The sequence below is a fragment of the Cricetulus griseus genome, chromosome 3 (assembly GCF_003668045.3).
Source record: "Cricetulus griseus strain 17A/GY chromosome 3, alternate assembly CriGri-PICRH-1.0, whole genome shotgun sequence".
In the NCBI taxonomy this organism is placed as follows: Eukaryota; Metazoa; Chordata; class Mammalia; order Rodentia; family Cricetidae; genus Cricetulus; species Cricetulus griseus.
Window position 1 is genome coordinate 52,163,860 of NC_048596.1, and position 15,729 is coordinate 52,179,588.

A 15,729-nucleotide genomic window follows, 5' to 3' on the forward strand; every position below is an offset into this window, starting at 1 on the left:
GGTAGGGTCCATCTTCTTCCACACTTCCTGTAAAGTGAGTCAAGCTTTGATGTTGCTTGCTGCCTCTGCCTCACCGCCACCCCCATCCTCCAAAGCCCGGGCTGCTGGCAGCCTGGCTCTCCTGTGATATGGAGGAACTCACTCGTCTCCATGGTTACAGTAACCCACTGGTACTGGAGAAGCCAAATGAAGTGCAAGGCTGGCAATGTGAGCTTCCCCCAGCCCTTGGCACTATGTGGTACTGGTATGTTGGCTGTTTCTTTGACTGTTTCTGGAAGGAAGGAAGGAAGGAAGGAAGGAAGGAAGGAAGGAAGGAAGGAAGGATGGATGGAAGGAAGGAAGGGGTTAAGGCACTAGCAAGGAAAGGGAAAGCCCTGGCAGAACCACCGTCATCTTGCTCTGAGCCATACAGTGGGCAGCAGCATGGGTGCCCTCTTTTTTAAATGCCTATTGGAAATTAGCTTCATGTACGGAGTCTTCTGCCTGACACAGCATTGCTGTTGCAGGGACTGGGCTTTTCCTTGTTCTAGAAGGAATTCCAGGGCAGTAAGAATCAGCTCAGCTACACTGGTATTTGTAGTCAAGTTCTTAGAGATTATAGGTCTCCTCAGGGTCTATGAGTGGGAAACAGAAGTGAAAAGATAACCAAAAATGTTTAACAGAACATTACTTAACACCAGGTACTGTGATAAGCTTGGGTATTCTCTGAGTCTGTGAAATGAGCATCCTTGCTTAGGTTCCAATTTAGAGGAGTCACATAATCCTGCTCTGGCATAGTCAACTAGAAGTAGCAGAGATGTGACTTGCACCTGAGCCCTGTCTGTTCTCATGCTTCCCCTCATCCTCAGTACACTTTAATTCAAAAAGACAGTTGCCCAAGCTCAGTGGACTTTGCAAGTGGCCCTAGCTACGCATGTTGATGTTTGACAATGACTTACTGAGCACCTATAGCCCAAGAGAGACAAATCAACAATGAGCAGATTCAAGGATGAGGTGGGACTAGAAACTTGTAGGTGCTCTGCATACACAATAGACCCTTGGTTCTCTGAGAGCATCTCTAATGCCCCGAAGACAGGGCTGAGGATTATTGGTCATTATTGCTTCCAGACATGAAAGGGGTGAGTGGCTTTCAGCTCACTCCATGCTGCCTGCTCTTCTCAGGCAGGCTGTGACTGTTGCTGTGCAATGAGGGTTGTAGCACAGAAACTGTTAGGTTGTAAGCCACACTGGTAGCTTCAGTTGCATGATCTGCTAGTATTTGTAATCCAGGGGGCATCTACCCTGGCTGGAGAAAGTACACAGGTCTTTGAAGCCTTGTTGCAACAGAATGTTAGGGGAATGTAGATGTTTCCCAAATTGAGCTATCTCAGGGGGGCTGGTAAGTGCCAAGCACAGTTCTCTCCTACCCAGAATGCTCCTGGTATATGGACTATTGACAGTTGAGAGTGACAGTTGCTTGGGATTAGAGGATGTCAGGAAGGCTCCTGAATGCCACAAGGGAGGACTGAAAGCCTGGGGACTTTTTACAGCCCCATCTCTTCATCTGCCTCTTAGCCCATGTCTCCTTAACTGCTCTGTTACAAGGTCAGTGCTTGGTACTTCTTCAGTTTCCATACTGATTGAGGACATAATTCTGTCACATTGCAAAACCTGGAGACTGAGACAGTGAAGCAGTTTGGTATCATTATGGCTTATGACTCTGCCAGTGGATGGAAAGGCAAGTAGTCCTAGACAAGGGCAAGCTTAAGTCCCAGATCCATGCCAACTCTCTTTCTTGAAACCAGAGTCTCCTGGGGAGGGTGAAAGGAGGAGGGATACCACATGACAACCCCTCCGGTAGCACTCACCTCTAACTTCAATGAAACCTGTCCTTTCTACTGCTCCTGCGCTTCTCTCCACCCCCACCCCTGCTACCTGTGGAGGAGGGGCTCAGGCTCCCCCTTTCTTTGGGAGGAAATCTCCATCAAGAAAGGTTGGGATAAGACTAGGAAAGGGGACTGACTTGAAGAGTAGGTGCCTTCATGCCAAGAGGGACAATTGCCCTTAGATTCTACCCAAGCTCTGCAGTGAGAGGTTGTCTTGTAACCGGTATCTGTTTCTTAATGGAAAAGGAGGCCCCATGTATGGCAGCCATTTCTGCTCTCCTGAGTAGCATGGTCTCCCAGTGGTGCCAGGGGACACAGAAGGAAGCCTTGGTTGTTCCCAGAAAGGTTGATGAATAACCAGTATGAGGTCTTTACAGAACTGTTGGGGCGGGGTGGGGGGGGGCACGGCTCAGTGGTCTACCTGAGCCCAGAGTGCTGGAGAGAGCACTAGAGACACAGATCATCTGTCAATGGCAAGATGAGAGGTTGCCCCACACTCACCATAGGTCCAGACCTTGTTGTTTGGCACTTGAGGTGAATGGGGAACCCTAAAGACAGATCTGCAGAAGGAGGGCTAGAAACAAAGGGGGCTTTAGATTGTCCCCAGCCTTTGGGCAGAAGTTAGGGAAAAGACTTTGATTCTGTCATATGAAGGGCTCTCTGATCATATGCACCCTCAGGGTTTCTTTCATAAGTTCACTAGACCCCCTGAAGTTAACTGAAATACTGGATGTCTCAGTGCAGCTTGTGGCTTCTAAGGTGGAGCTCTGAGTTTTAGGAAGTAGCAAGTCTGGTTGTCACTGTAAGCTAGCCGGTGTCTGCTTGCACCCACCCAGCTTTAGTACTGGGAAGGTGTGTTGATCTCTAGTAGGGCTACTGCTCTGAGTTAGCACATCTGAGTCACATAGTGCGCCATGTTAGAGGCCTTGCTGATCTGCCCCTACCCAGGTCTCACCTGCTGCAGCAGGTGAGATAAGGGCTTTAGGACAGCCCAGTCTGAAGTCTGCTCTTCACTCTCTCTCTCCAGCTGTTACCAGCAGAGTACCTTGGGGAGGGTGGGGCAGCCCACTTCCGGGACCGAGGGCGGGGGAAGGGAGAAGGAAGTTGTTCTAAACCCGCCTCTCTCTTCTCTCTTCCTGCCCCTCTCCTCCCACCTAACTTCTAATGTACCATCCTGGACTGGACACTTTCTGACCACTGAACTTGGCCAAGCTGTAGGCCCTGTCCCCAAAGCTCTTTGCCAAACTCTCTCTCTCTCTCTCTCTCTCTCTCTCTCTCTCTCTCTCTGTCTGTCTCTGTCTCTCTTTCTCTCAGTCAGTCTCTCGAGATCTCTCTCAGTCTCTCTCTCTCTCTCTCTCTCTCTCTCTCTCTCTCTCTCTCTCTCTCTCTCCTCTCTCTCTCTCCTCTCTCTCTCTGTCTCCTAGTGGTGGTTTCGGTTGCGACACAGTTTAGGTTCCCAGGCAGGAACCACTTGGCCTGGCTGCTTCGCTTTTCACTGAGGAGGTGGTAGAAGGTGTCGTCTGGCTTGTGCTGGCTGAGTAAGGGTGGCTGGCTGAGCGGCAGCCCCCGCCCTGGGCCTGGCTCTTCCCGGCCTCTGTACTTTGCCCTCGCTGCCTGACAGGTTCTGCTGAATGGAAGTTGCTGGTATCCCTTGTCCCTTTCTCCGGCTGGGTATGTTTTCCCCATTTTGCCCCTAGGACTATCCTCTCCTTTTTTCTCCTTTCTACTTCAAACAAAATATTGCCGAGTTGCTCAGTGGAGTTGGGCACTAGTACCAGATAGTCAGATTCTCAGGAAGGCCATCCAGATGTCGTAGAGGGATTGGCTAGGAAGGAGAAAAGGAAAATGGGCAAATACCAAAAGGTCTTTTGCCTCAGTAGCCAGAGGCCAAGGAAACAGGCTGTGAAAGAAGGGGTATCACAGTGGGAGCCCAGCTGGAACCTGGGGTGAGTTCCAAGGATACCTTTCTGTAGTCTGCATTTGGCCAGGAAGTTCCTGCCTGGCACCCCTCCAGTCTGGCCCCTTCCCAGCCTTCAGAAGCCACAGTATACTTGAGGGCCACCCCTGTGGTGCTGAGCCCCAGAGCACAGCTTTTCAAGAGAATATTTGGTGGCAGCCTCCAATATTAGGGCAGGGGGCCTTGCCCGAGCCAGTACTGGGCCTCTGGTGTGGAGGCAGGCTGGCTGGCTTCAGGTAAGCCTGGCAGCATGCCAAGGCTAGTTCTGAGTTCCCAATCTAAAAGTCTCTGCAGGTCCAGTGGATGGAAGACTCTGCCACCTTCCATCACTAATCTCAGAGCTCTTTTGACTCTCCTAGAAACTCTGAAGGCCACTTGAGAGCCACAGGGCTTCTTTCATTGGGAGGGCTAGGGGCCTGCCTCCAGTAAGGTTGAACATCGTGCTGTGGTCCAGGGAGGCTGGGTGTAGGGAGGAGAGCAGGGCTTAGCCGGATCTCGCTTTGTGGCCCAGGACAGCTAGGTCTCACCCATCACCTTTCGGACCTGGAAGAATGGGCCTGATCTGAATCCATACCCTGCTGTCTTACCTCAGAGCAGCAGCAGGAGAGGGCAGGAATTACCTCCCTAGGCTAGTGGCTTGAGAAGCATTGTCTGCGGAAAGTTTTGCATTTTTTCTTTCTTTCATTTGTTCATTTGGTTTTGTTGTTGTTGTTGGTTTGGTTTGGTTTGGTTTGGTTTGGTTTGGTTTGAGACAGGGTTTCTCTGCGTTGTTTTGTTTGAGACAGTCCTGCTGTCTTCTCTGTAGACCAGGCTGGCCTTGAACTCACAGAGATCCACCTGCCTCTGCCTTCCAAATGCTGGGATTAAAGGCATGTGTTGCTGTCACCTGGCTGAAAGTTTTACTTTCTAACCTCTTTCTGAGCTCTCTCCAATGGGTTCTCCTCAGCCTGTCCCCATTTTTCTGCTATATCTTGTGGTCGTGGGGTGGTGGCACACGCCTTTAATCCCAGCACTTGAGAGGCAGAGGCAGGCGGATCTCTGTGAGTTCAAGACCAGCCTGGTCTGCAGAGCTAGTTCCAGGATAGGCTCCGAAGCCACAAAGAAACCCTGTCTCGAAGAAGAAGGAAAAAAAAAATCGTGACATAAAGAAATAGTGGGGTCAGAGAAATACTGATTTGAGTCCTAAGGTCAAAAGAGGGGGTTTGGTGACAAGATCAGGGAACCTAGGAGCAGCCACCAGAGCTGGCTTACTTCTGTGGGTCCTATACAAGGAACCCTTTTCTCACTGCACTGGGGACCAGCCATTCACAGCTACCCCACCTGGTGCCGGCACCTCTTCTTTCCTCCTAAACTACAAAGCCTGTGATAGTCAGCAAACGGCTCAGATTGGGTTTCCTAGATCTGGAGATTAGCACAGGGCTTAGCTTAGACCCTTGTCACTCCTATATCATAGTTGGCTTAGCAGTCTCAGCTTGGGTGCAAAACATTAATTACAGGAGGACTTGACAATAGCATTTGGAGACATAGTAGTTGCTCAAAAACTGAAAAACCATGGTCCCATTATATAACCTAGGCTGGCCTTGAACCTGTCGTGTAGCCTAGGCTGTCTGACAGTTGTTCTTTATTTAACTTTGAATGAAACAGTTGGCATATGTTCTTTCATCTGCCCATGAAAAGTAGGAAATGTTTTATTGCCATTTTACAGATAAGGAAACTAAAGTTAGTAGGTGAGGAGCTAGGACTTGAACCTTATTCTGTCCCTCAGTATGAATGCTAGCACGGGTCATGTTGGGGTGCTTTTCCTTTCCCCTCTTCAGGAAGATGTTGCTAACAAGGTTAACCTGAGCTGAGTGACGGTTAGGCTCTGAACTCCAGCAGTTTGTGTCTAGTATCTACACTGCTAATCCTAACCCATAAGGAAGCAGGCTTATGTGTTGCTGCTTGAAGTCTAGCACACAGCTGAGCCAGGGGAAATGCTGCCTGTCTCACACAGACCAGACCCAGACCAGAAACAACAAGGGGCCAGCAGGGTGGAACAGCAGGCTGGCTGGAGCTTCCTAGCTTGGGCTTCAGAGCTGCAAAGGGCCCAGCTCCCCACATCTGTGTAGAATGAGAATTGCAGGTCTTTGGACTTCTACCCTACTAAGCTCCACTGCCTTTGGTTTATGCCCTTGGAAAAAGGGTGTCACAAGAACTTATATTAAAGTTACCAAGGGGGTTAGAGAGATGGCTCAGTGGTTAAGAACACATACTGCTATTACAGTGGACCTGGTTTCAATTCCTAGCACCCACATAGTGGTTTACAACTGCCTGTATCTCTAGTTCCAAAGGATCCAGTGCCCTCTTCTGACATCAGTAGGTTTATCCCCACACATGGTACAAATACATACACATAATTGTCTTTTAAGTGTCAGGGAAAGGGTCTGGGGGTAGATGGGTAGAACAGTTGCCTAGCATGTGTGAGATCTCAGGCTCAGTCCCTAGCACCACAAAAAAGAAAATTGCTAAGGAATATTCCCACTTACTAGTGAAGCAGAGGAAGATTTCCCAGCTGTTGGTACCCTGAGAGTTGGGGGAACCCTGAGGGCAGTTTGTCAGGGAGGGTGGGACTAAGGAGAAGAGACTAGAAGCTGGGCCTTTGAGACCTGTGGATGGGCTCAGTATATCATATCATCCTTAGCTGGGGATAGAACTGCTTTCTTCCCCAGTGTAAGCCACAGAGTTCCTTTGAGAAGGCATGAAGCAGAAAAATCTACTTGTCCAGCCTCTGCTGTGGAGAACTACTGAATAGCAATAGTGGGACATGGGAAATGGCGAGGATTTGTAACAGGGATGACATTCCCTCAGGGGTCAAGGGGCCTTCACAGTTGTCCATGTGCAAGTACTTCTGGGGTTTGAGTTAGCAGCTGAGAAAAAACAAACACAGCTGCTGCACAAAGGCCCTGAACTGACATGTTAAAGAAGAGGGTACTCTGTAAGACTGTACTTCTTGCCAAGGGACCCCGAGACAGTTCCCTGGGTTGAAGTAAGTCATGCTTTTCCTCTGCCTATTGAAGTCTTCCCTTAGAAGCAGGAGGGGCTCTGAGAGAAGGAAATTGGACCCACCATCTCTAGTCATCCTGCTGCCCCTCCTTGAAGACTCTAAGGCAGCTCTGCTTGGAGCCAGCTCATGCTGTGGCTCCAGCTTCCCAGTGTGCTAAGATGTCCTGTGAGAGGTGAATCGGGGCCCAAGTAGGGGTGAAGCCAAACTCCTTTGGCAGTTACATTGGAGTATAATTCACACACCATACCATCTACCCATTCAAAGTACAGATGAGTGGCTTTTATTAAATTCTGTTTTGTGGTGTTTGGTTTCAGAACATTTTCATTGCCCCCAAAAGAAACCACACACCCTTTACTTGTCACCCCCAAATGTCCCACCATCCCCTAAATAGCCACGGATCTGCATCTGCCTTTCTAGAGTTAATGTGTTCTAGACAGTCATAAAGATGGAGTCAGATAAGATGGCTCTCCGTGGCCAGCTCCTCTGTCTCTTCAGGATTCTTTGGTAGAGCAGCATGTATCAGTGCTTCCTTTCTTATTAGCTTCAACTCATACCCATTGCATTGTTGGGTCACATTTGACAGAGCGGTTTCCCCTCTAGCATTGAGGATTATGCTTCTGTGACCATTAATGCATAGGGATTTCTGTGGACATGTGTCCGCATTCCTCTTGGGCATATACCTAGGAATTACTGGGACTCCAAGTCTTCGGAAAATGTATAGACTTTCATACCTGTTTTCATTAGAACTATGCACTTTGTATTCAGCCCATACACCTATACAGAGTCTGTGTAACTGCTGCTGCTTCCTGTCTTGTTTGAACCATTGAGTACAGGAGAGCAGAGCAGGGCAGGCTGCTTCACTACACAGACCCAGTCATTCAGTTCATCCGTGGAACAGTGATTTACTGAGCACTGAGTACAGTTCAGTCTGTCAAGGTTGCGATATGATGTGTCACTTAATAAATGATATTATGGCCAGTCTTCGTCTTCATGGGCCTCCAATCTCACTGGGCACAACAATAAACAGATGTTCCTGAGAAGGAATCATAGAGGTTGATGAAGAACTGGGCGATGAGGAAGACTTTGAAGTGGTCAGACCATGTGCTCCTGCAACTGAGAGGCAGCATTCTCACAGTGTGAACAGGGCCAAGGTCTCCCAACTGCCATGGGGGCAGTCTCCACTAGATTAGTAATGGGAGTTAATGGGGGTTGGTGATGCTGATAGGCACAGCTCTGGTCCTGAGCTCTGGTGTGTACCGGATCTTAGCCCTGAACCTTACGCTGTGTGCCTTTGCAATGAAGACTAGTTGTAATGTCTTCCTCTGCCCTCTTCCTCCTGTTTTATGATTCCTTGCATGCCTAGCAGTCCTGTGGAGTCTGCCCCTGCACAGCAGCCTCTTTGGAGTTTGTTCGGAGCTGAGGGTAGCAGTAGGCAGAGCTGGAGGGTAGCCTGTAAAGGCATGTCTGTTTCCACCCTGCAGCCCACCTTGGGACACCTTGATTCCAAGCCCAGCAGTAAGTCCAACATGCTGCGGGGCCGCAACTCAGCCACCTCTGCTGACGAGCAGCCCCATATTGGCAACTACCGGCTCCTTAAGACCATTGGCAAGGGTAACTTTGCCAAGGTGAAGTTGGCCCGGCACATCCTGACGGGGAAAGAGGTGAGCACTGGGGCTGGGGCCATGGCAGCAGCTCCCATCCTGTTGACACTCCAACAGGCAGTACTGAGACTGTTCCCACAGCCAGCCTCTTGTTTATCTGCACAAGTGAGATCTGATAGGTACGCTATCAGCCAAGCATGAGAAGGAGTAGGAATCCAGTGGAGAAAGTAGCACCAAGTCCTGGTTTAGCCTGGTCAAGGAAGTGATCTTAGGCTTTTGTCTCATGTTCAGGTAGCTGTGAAGATCATTGACAAGACTCAGCTGAACTCTTCCAGCCTTCAGAAAGTAAGTGACCAGTACCTCCCATCCCTTTGTAAACCTCCCTTTGATGAGTAATCTGCTGACTCCACAAGACCACTACTTTAAAACTTTCTCCCTTTGAGCCAGGCAGTAGCAGCACATGCCCTTAGTCCCAGCGCTCAGGAAGCAGAGGCAGGTGGATCTCTGAGTTCAAGGACAGCCAGGGCCTCATGGAAAAGCCCCATCTCAAAACAAACAAACAAACAAAAAAAAAAACCTTCTGCCCCTCCCATACTGGCTCTGGTTGGGTTTCCTGTGGCAACTCCACCCAGTAGGCCTCCTGTCCACAGGCACAGGCTCTTCTGAAGTCTGCCCCTTTCCAGCCACTTGACCCTACCCATCTGTCCTACTACTTGATCACATTATCTCCTGGCCTGTGTCCAGCTGTCTGCACAAATACATGTCTATAGCATTGCTAGAAGTGCATACAGCTACACCAAGACACCAGTGGAGTGCCCCTAGGAGTGCAGGGATCCAGCTCCAATTTAGAGAAGAAATGTGGAAGACTCAAGTTCTAAGTCTGTGACAAGGTGCACAGATTAAAGGCACCCTACTTAACCTGGTCTCTAGGGTCTCCTGCTGGACACTCATTTTGGGAGTATGCAGCTTGAGCTAGATGAAGTTGAACTCTTCTTCCCTTGTTAACTGGGGTCTTCTTAGGTTTTATAAGAACCCCCAAGTAGGAACATAAACCATGTACCAAAGAAACTATAAAAGTGTGGTGTGTTTGAGAAAAGAATGGGCAAAAAAAAAAAAAAAAAAAGAATGGGCAGCTTTGGGGGCAGAAAGCAGAAGGGGAGCTGCCTGCAAGTGATTGATAGAGCTGGAAGCACACTGTCTCTCACTCTTTTTTCTGGGCTAAGGTATTTAGGAGAAGGGGACTTCAGACTGGCAAAATAAATCAGCCCTGACCCAGGTTAGTTGAACTTCCCTGGCCTTCCCACTGTAGCTGACTCCTGCTCACTTTTCCTAAGACCTGGTTCTTTGTCTGTTATGGCCAAGGGAGTTTGTTGTTATTGTTGTTGTTGTTTTTTAATGAACACAGTACAGTGGCTGAATGAGAAAGACATGACAGTATAAATAGTCACAATGATGGGAGACAGAGAATGAGGAGCCAGGGATTGCTACAGAGGGATTTGCTCCCAGAATTAGAGTAGATAGAGTGACTTCCCTGGCATGCTGACAGCTAGAATCAAGGTATTCACAAATTTTGTTAGCCCTAAAAGGTTTTCATTAGCCGAGCAGTGGTGGCGCACGCCTTTAGTCCCAGCAGAGGCCGGCAGATCTCAGTTCGAGACCATTGTGGTCTACAGAGGGAGTTCCAGGATAGGCTCCAAAACAATACAGAGAAACCCTGTCTTGGAAAAATAAATAAATAAAGCTTTTTTATATGCTTTCTTACAAGGCCATTTGTTCTGTTTACATTTATTTGTAGCAGTGTCCCCCAAAGTTTGAGGTTTGAAGACATTGGCCCTTCAGGGTTCTAGGCAGCCCTAGAAAGCTTCCAGCTCTCCCAGAAGAATGCCCCTACCAAACAGATATGCTTTAGAGTAGGCTGGTGATACTTGCTCTGGCTACCATCACAGATCTGCCCTCAGTGGTCACCCTTGGAATGGTGGCCAGGACCCTTTGCTTTTTTACCAGCATAGCTGTTGGGTGAAGGAAGAGCAAGAAAAGCCTGGGAGCTGATGAAGGGGGAAGTCTTCCATTCCAGTCCATGAAAGCTCTGGGACACCATTAAAGGGGGAATGCCATTTTTACTATATTCTCTAAACTACATTCTGGATTAGGGCTCCACCACCCAAAAGACAACAACAACAACAACAAAAACTCAGTCCTTGTATAAGTAGTGAGGCCTGGGAAGTTGCAAAACCTTTCTTCCAGTTTTCTGGGCCCCGTAGGGGAAAAAGTTCCTTTCTGTCATCTTTCTGTATGGGAATGTATGGTTTGCAGCCCCTGATTTTGTTTCACAAAGAGAGCGTGAGTGTGTGGAGGTGGATTTGATTAAAATTGGCATCAGCTATATATAGGAGTGGTTTCTTCTCTCGTTACCTCAGAGGCTCAGGAGAGAAAAGCCTCTCCTCCAGTGCAGGCCCTCTGACATCTAGATGACAAAAGATGACACTGTACCCCTTTGGAGCTCCTCTCTGGTCAGCAGGGCCACCTCACAGGTTTGGACTGTGAGCTGGCCAAGGAGTTCAGTACTGAATACTCAAGGACTCAGGTTCCTTCTCCTGCAGTGGCACTTAACTGCTGTTTGGAGGCTGGATTTAGCTGGGTGTGGAAGAGGGCAAGGCCTAAGCAGTAAGTTAGTGAGCTAGCTCTGCTCCAGCTTCTGTCTCCTTGTGGGTTTGTGTTTGGTTCCTTTGGAGGGGGGGAACTAAAAAAGAAAGAAACTGCACTGTGGTTCTGGGGAGACCTGAAATAAGTTCATCAGCAGGCATGAGATGAACCCTGTGTTTTCTCTTCCAGCTATTCCGAGAAGTAAGAATAATGAAGGTTTTGAGTCATCCCAACATAGGTGAGAAGTGTTGTCATCTCTTTGTTCCTCCCCCTCAGCAAGGCTCCACATGCCTGCATCTACACACGCATCCTTCCCTATCACATTGCCTTGTGGATGACTCTGTCCTGGAGGGTTGTCACACTGAGCTTCTGAAGGCTCGCCTCACAGTTCAGCTGCCTCCTGGGCATGTCTGGACACAGCGGGTCCCAGCACAACCTTTCTCTTGCAGTTAAGTTATTTGAAGTGATCGAGACTGAGAAGACGCTCTACCTTGTCATGGAGTATGCCAGTGGCGGTAGGTCTGATGCTGCCTCTTGCATTACTTTCCGCCCCATCTCTCTCCCCTCCCTGTCCTTCCACACCCTCCACTCCCACCCCACTCACTGTACTCCACCATCTCATCTCTCGCAGGAGAGGTATTTGATTACCTGGTGGCCCATGGCAGGATGAAAGAAAAAGAAGCTCGAGCCAAATTCCGCCAGGTGGGTGTCTCCACCCTTAGCTGTAGGCCCAACTCTCCTCTTTGGGATTTGGCACAGAAGAGGAGCTGCCTGAGTAAGTGGCCTCAGAAGGGGCTACTTTGAGCTCTGCTAGTCTACTTGGTTACTTAAATAGGTCATCAGTGACAGTTCTGCCAATCCCTGTGGCTCCCTCTCAGACACCCAAGCTAACCCTTGTTCCTTCCTTTCAGATAGTGTCTGCTGTGCAGTACTGTCACCAGAAGTTTATTGTTCATAGAGACCTAAAGGTGAGGTGTGCTGATATCTCCTGCGCCTTCCTGTGGGTCTGGGCACTCCCCTTCAGTTAGACTACGTGTTCCAGAACTCTGGCCATGGATTTTTTTTTTTTTTTTTTTTTTAAGATGACCTGGAAGTTTTTAGGAATGGCCTTATACCCAGACTTAGGCTTCCACCATAGCACTAGCAAGCACAGAGCCTTTGCCCTTGCCAGCTGTCAGATATGGCAGAGATACTCCAGGCTTTTCTGGTCCTTAAGGCATCTTGGTGGCTGACCTAGTGCAGTACTGGGAAAAGTGTGTATATGACTCTTATAGCACCACTGCTCTCCAGACATAAACACATTATCTCTGTTACTAAGGTATTCATATCTGCACTGCCTGTGAGTCTCCTCATTGCTAAAAGAACTTGCAGGCATGACCAAGAAACATAGTCCTACTCTGCAGTCTAGTGCAGCTCCCAGGGTCCCTAGGCCTACAGATGCCAGCTTCATGTCTTCCTCCTGTCCAGCCTGTCTGGGAGATGGAGAAAGTTGTAAAACTAGAGATGACTTTCTAGTGGCTCTCCCGTTGCCCCGATCCTGCCTGCCCTAGTGCCTTAGGGTTCTCTACATGGGGCTCTGATGCTTACCGTCTTACCTCTCAGGCAGAAAACCTCCTCCTGGATGCTGATATGAACATCAAGATTGCAGACTTTGGCTTTAGCAACGAATTCACCTTTGGGAACAAGCTGGATACTTTCTGTGGCAGCCCTCCTTATGCTGCCCCAGAACTCTTCCAGGGCAAAAAATACGATGGTCCTGAGGTGGATGTGTGGAGCCTGGGAGTCATCCTCTATACACTGGTCAGCGGATCCCTGCCTTTTGATGGACAGAACCTCAAGGTGGAGTGAAGTGCAGTCTTAGATAATCATTTTTTATTTTTCGTCTCTTCTTGGCCTCTGGTCTTCTCTCTGCCCACCTCAAAAACTTTCTACTTGTCCACATTTTTCTCAAGTCAGAGCTTCAGAGAAAGGCCCACTGAGAAAAAAGCAGTTAAATGGTCTTCCCTGCTGAATACAGTGGCACATGCCTGTAATTTCTGATTGGAGAAGCCAGGGGCAAGAAGACTCAGAATCTCATGCCAGCCTGAGCTAGAGAGATCTCCTAAACAAACAAAAGGGGCTAGCAAGGTGGGTTGGTGGATAAAGTGAACCCCAGGACCCACACAGTAGAGCAAGAGAACCTGACCTCCTGCAAGTTGCCCTTTGACCTCTACTCACATTGTAGCGCATACACCCCATCCACAAAATAAGTGTGATTTTTCTTTATAAAAAAAGAGGGCCTTGACCCATGAATTAGAGTAGAGTGTCCATCCTGTCTTTAAAGAGACATTGTATGTCCACCTCCCTGAAGCACACTGAGAGGTACACGGGGTGTATGGTTTGGTCGCCTCACTTGTGAGTTGCCATGACCTGGGCTTTCTGCACCCTGTTTTCCAATGTCTGCTTACCTGGATCTTGAATGTGTGTAAGACTTGTTCCCTTGGCCTGAGGGTGACTTCATTTTTCTAACTACAGGAGCTACGGGAGCGGGTACTGAGGGGAAAATACCGTATTCCGTTCTACATGTCCACGGACTGTGAAAACCTGCTTAAGAAATTTCTCATACTTAATCCTAGTAAGAGAGGCACTTTAGAGGTGAGCAGCCTAGAACCCAGCTGGCCAGAAATCCTGGGGTTCCCATGGAGACCCTCCATGCTGAGTTTCCTCCACCTCTGTACTTTGCCCTTCTGTCTCTTCCTAGCAAATTATGAAAGACCGGTGGATGAATGTGGGGCATGAGGACGATGAGCTAAAGCCTTATGTGGAACCACTCCCTGACTACAAGGATCCCCGGCGGACAGGTGAGGCTGTGCTGGCTGGGAGCTGGAGCCTGCCCACAGATGAAGACCTCCAGCCTTAACTGTCCTCCCCTCCCCCAACCACCAGAGTTGATGGTGTCAATGGGTTACACACGAGAAGAGATCCAGGACTCACTGGTGGGACAGAGGTACAACGAAGTGATGGCCACCTATCTGCTTCTAGGCTACAAGAGCTCTGAGGTGTGTGCTTTTCATTCTCATGCCCTGACCTGCCACCTGTGCTATGGGTGGCACCCAGTCTTTAGCCCCTAGTGAGGACAGAAACTGGTACCATAAATACATATCACCCTCTGCCATGGTGGATAAGGCCCTCAGTGAAAGAGCAGGAGGTGGGACTAGGCCAGGCCTGGCCTCTGATGGGTGCATTGAGGTGGCTCGTTGTGTTGATTGAAAAGGGCTAAGGTGGTCTGGCTGGAAGTTCTGTATAGGCCCAGTATCTTTTGTTTATCTTTCTGGAAGTGTCCATCTCTAGGTTTCTGTTGTATCTATGTCTGTTTTACAGGAAGCTTCCCCAATGTATTGCCTCTTTCTGGGTCTTCTGTCTGGCTAGATATGTTTCTTTGCGCCACATGTCTGTCTTGGCTATGGATTTGGAAGCTTTATGATTGTTATTTTGCTAGTTTGGGTTTTAAGTGCCCACCTGTACTCACAGCCTCCTGCCCTGGTTGGGGGGGGGGGGGTCTCTCTTGGTTATCACTTGAACCTGTTTTAGAGATGGCCATGGCACTTGGCATGAGCCCCAGTTTCTCTGTGGGATGGGTCTCTTAGTCTGAATGTGTGTGTGTTCTTGTGCATGTGTGTGTCTCTAGGTATGCAGGCATGAGTAGCCCTCTCTGAGGAAAAGGTGACTTTCTGAGGTGTGTCTTTGGTGTGTTTGTTCCTGTCTGTATCAGAGTATGTGTGATCTGGGGCATCTGTCTATATTAGTCATATGGGATGAAGTCTCTTATGTGTTAGGGCAGGTGGAACATGTAGGATGACGTCTCTGTGTGTTAGGGCAGGTGGAACATGTAGGATGACGTCTCTGTGTGTTAGGGCAGGTGGAACATGTAGGATGACGTCTCTGTGTGTTAGGGCAGGTGGAACATGTAGGATGACGTCTCTGTGTGTTAGGGTAGGGTGGAACATGCAAATATGTCCATCTGGAGGAATCTCCTCAGGATTTTCACTCTCTTTTGAAGCCATGTTTTCTGTTCTTGTAGCTGGAAGGTGACACCATCACTTTGAAGCCCCGGCCTTCAGCTGATCTGACCAACAGTAGTGCCCCATCTCCATCCCACAAGGTTCAGCGCAGTGTCTCTGCCAACCCTAAGCAGCGACGCTCCAGCGACCAGGGTACGTGCTCTTGGGAATTGCATGTCAGAGACTGCTTTCTCCTGAACCCTCATAGGTTGAGTTACATTTCAGTCCTGGTTCGGCTCCTTCATAATAGCTTGGCCATGGGCCAGTTACTAACTTGCCCCCACTTCTGGGAAATGGGACCGTGGTGGTAAGGAAGTGGCAAGCATGTCATGGGTCTTCAGGCAGACTCCTACTCTTACACATTTCACTTTTTGCCCCATAGCCGTCCCTGCCATTCCCACCTCAAATTCCTACTCTAAGAAGACCCAGAGTAACAATGCAGAAAATAAGCGGCCTGAGGATGAGACGGGGCGGAAAGCCAGCAGCACCGCCAAAGTGCCTGCCAGCCCTCTGCCTGGCGTAGAGAGGAAGAAGACCACTCCTACCCCCTCCACAGTAAGCCATGAGCTACCACCGCTCA

General features: G+C 49.1%; 2 protein-coding genes across 7 annotated transcripts in view; both read left to right on the forward strand.

Moving 5' to 3' along the window:
• Positions 1 to 8,472, forward strand: part of Spindoc (spindlin interactor and repressor of chromatin binding) — a 100,479-nt gene extending 92,007 nt beyond the window's left edge. The window contains exon 6 of the mRNA XM_035441999.1: positions 8,347 to 8,472. Within this exon, the coding sequence (XP_035297890.1) occupies positions 8,347 to 8,366 (20 nt within the window). The 3' untranslated portion in view covers positions 8,367 to 8,472. The remainder of the gene's footprint in view (positions 1 to 8,346) is intronic.
• Mark2 (microtubule affinity regulating kinase 2) overlaps positions 1 to 15,729 on the forward strand; it is a 67,447-nt gene that overhangs the window by 44,085 nt on the left and 7,633 nt on the right. For all 6 annotated transcript variants that reach the window (XM_027408404.2, XM_027408405.2, XM_027408403.2 and 3 more), the window contains exons 2-13: positions 8,347 to 8,526; positions 8,758 to 8,811; positions 11,299 to 11,347; positions 11,559 to 11,624; positions 11,741 to 11,811; positions 12,021 to 12,077; positions 12,712 to 12,948; positions 13,624 to 13,743; positions 13,850 to 13,949; positions 14,035 to 14,147; positions 15,170 to 15,302; positions 15,532 to 15,704. In XM_027408404.2, the coding sequence (XP_027264205.1) occupies positions 8,347 to 8,526; positions 8,758 to 8,811; positions 11,299 to 11,347; positions 11,559 to 11,624; positions 11,741 to 11,811; positions 12,021 to 12,077; positions 12,712 to 12,948; positions 13,624 to 13,743; positions 13,850 to 13,949; positions 14,035 to 14,147; positions 15,170 to 15,302; positions 15,532 to 15,704 (1,353 nt within the window). The remainder of the gene's footprint in view (positions 1 to 8,346; positions 8,527 to 8,757; positions 8,812 to 11,298; positions 11,348 to 11,558; positions 11,625 to 11,740; positions 11,812 to 12,020; positions 12,078 to 12,711; positions 12,949 to 13,623; positions 13,744 to 13,849; positions 13,950 to 14,034; positions 14,148 to 15,169; positions 15,303 to 15,531; positions 15,705 to 15,729) is intronic.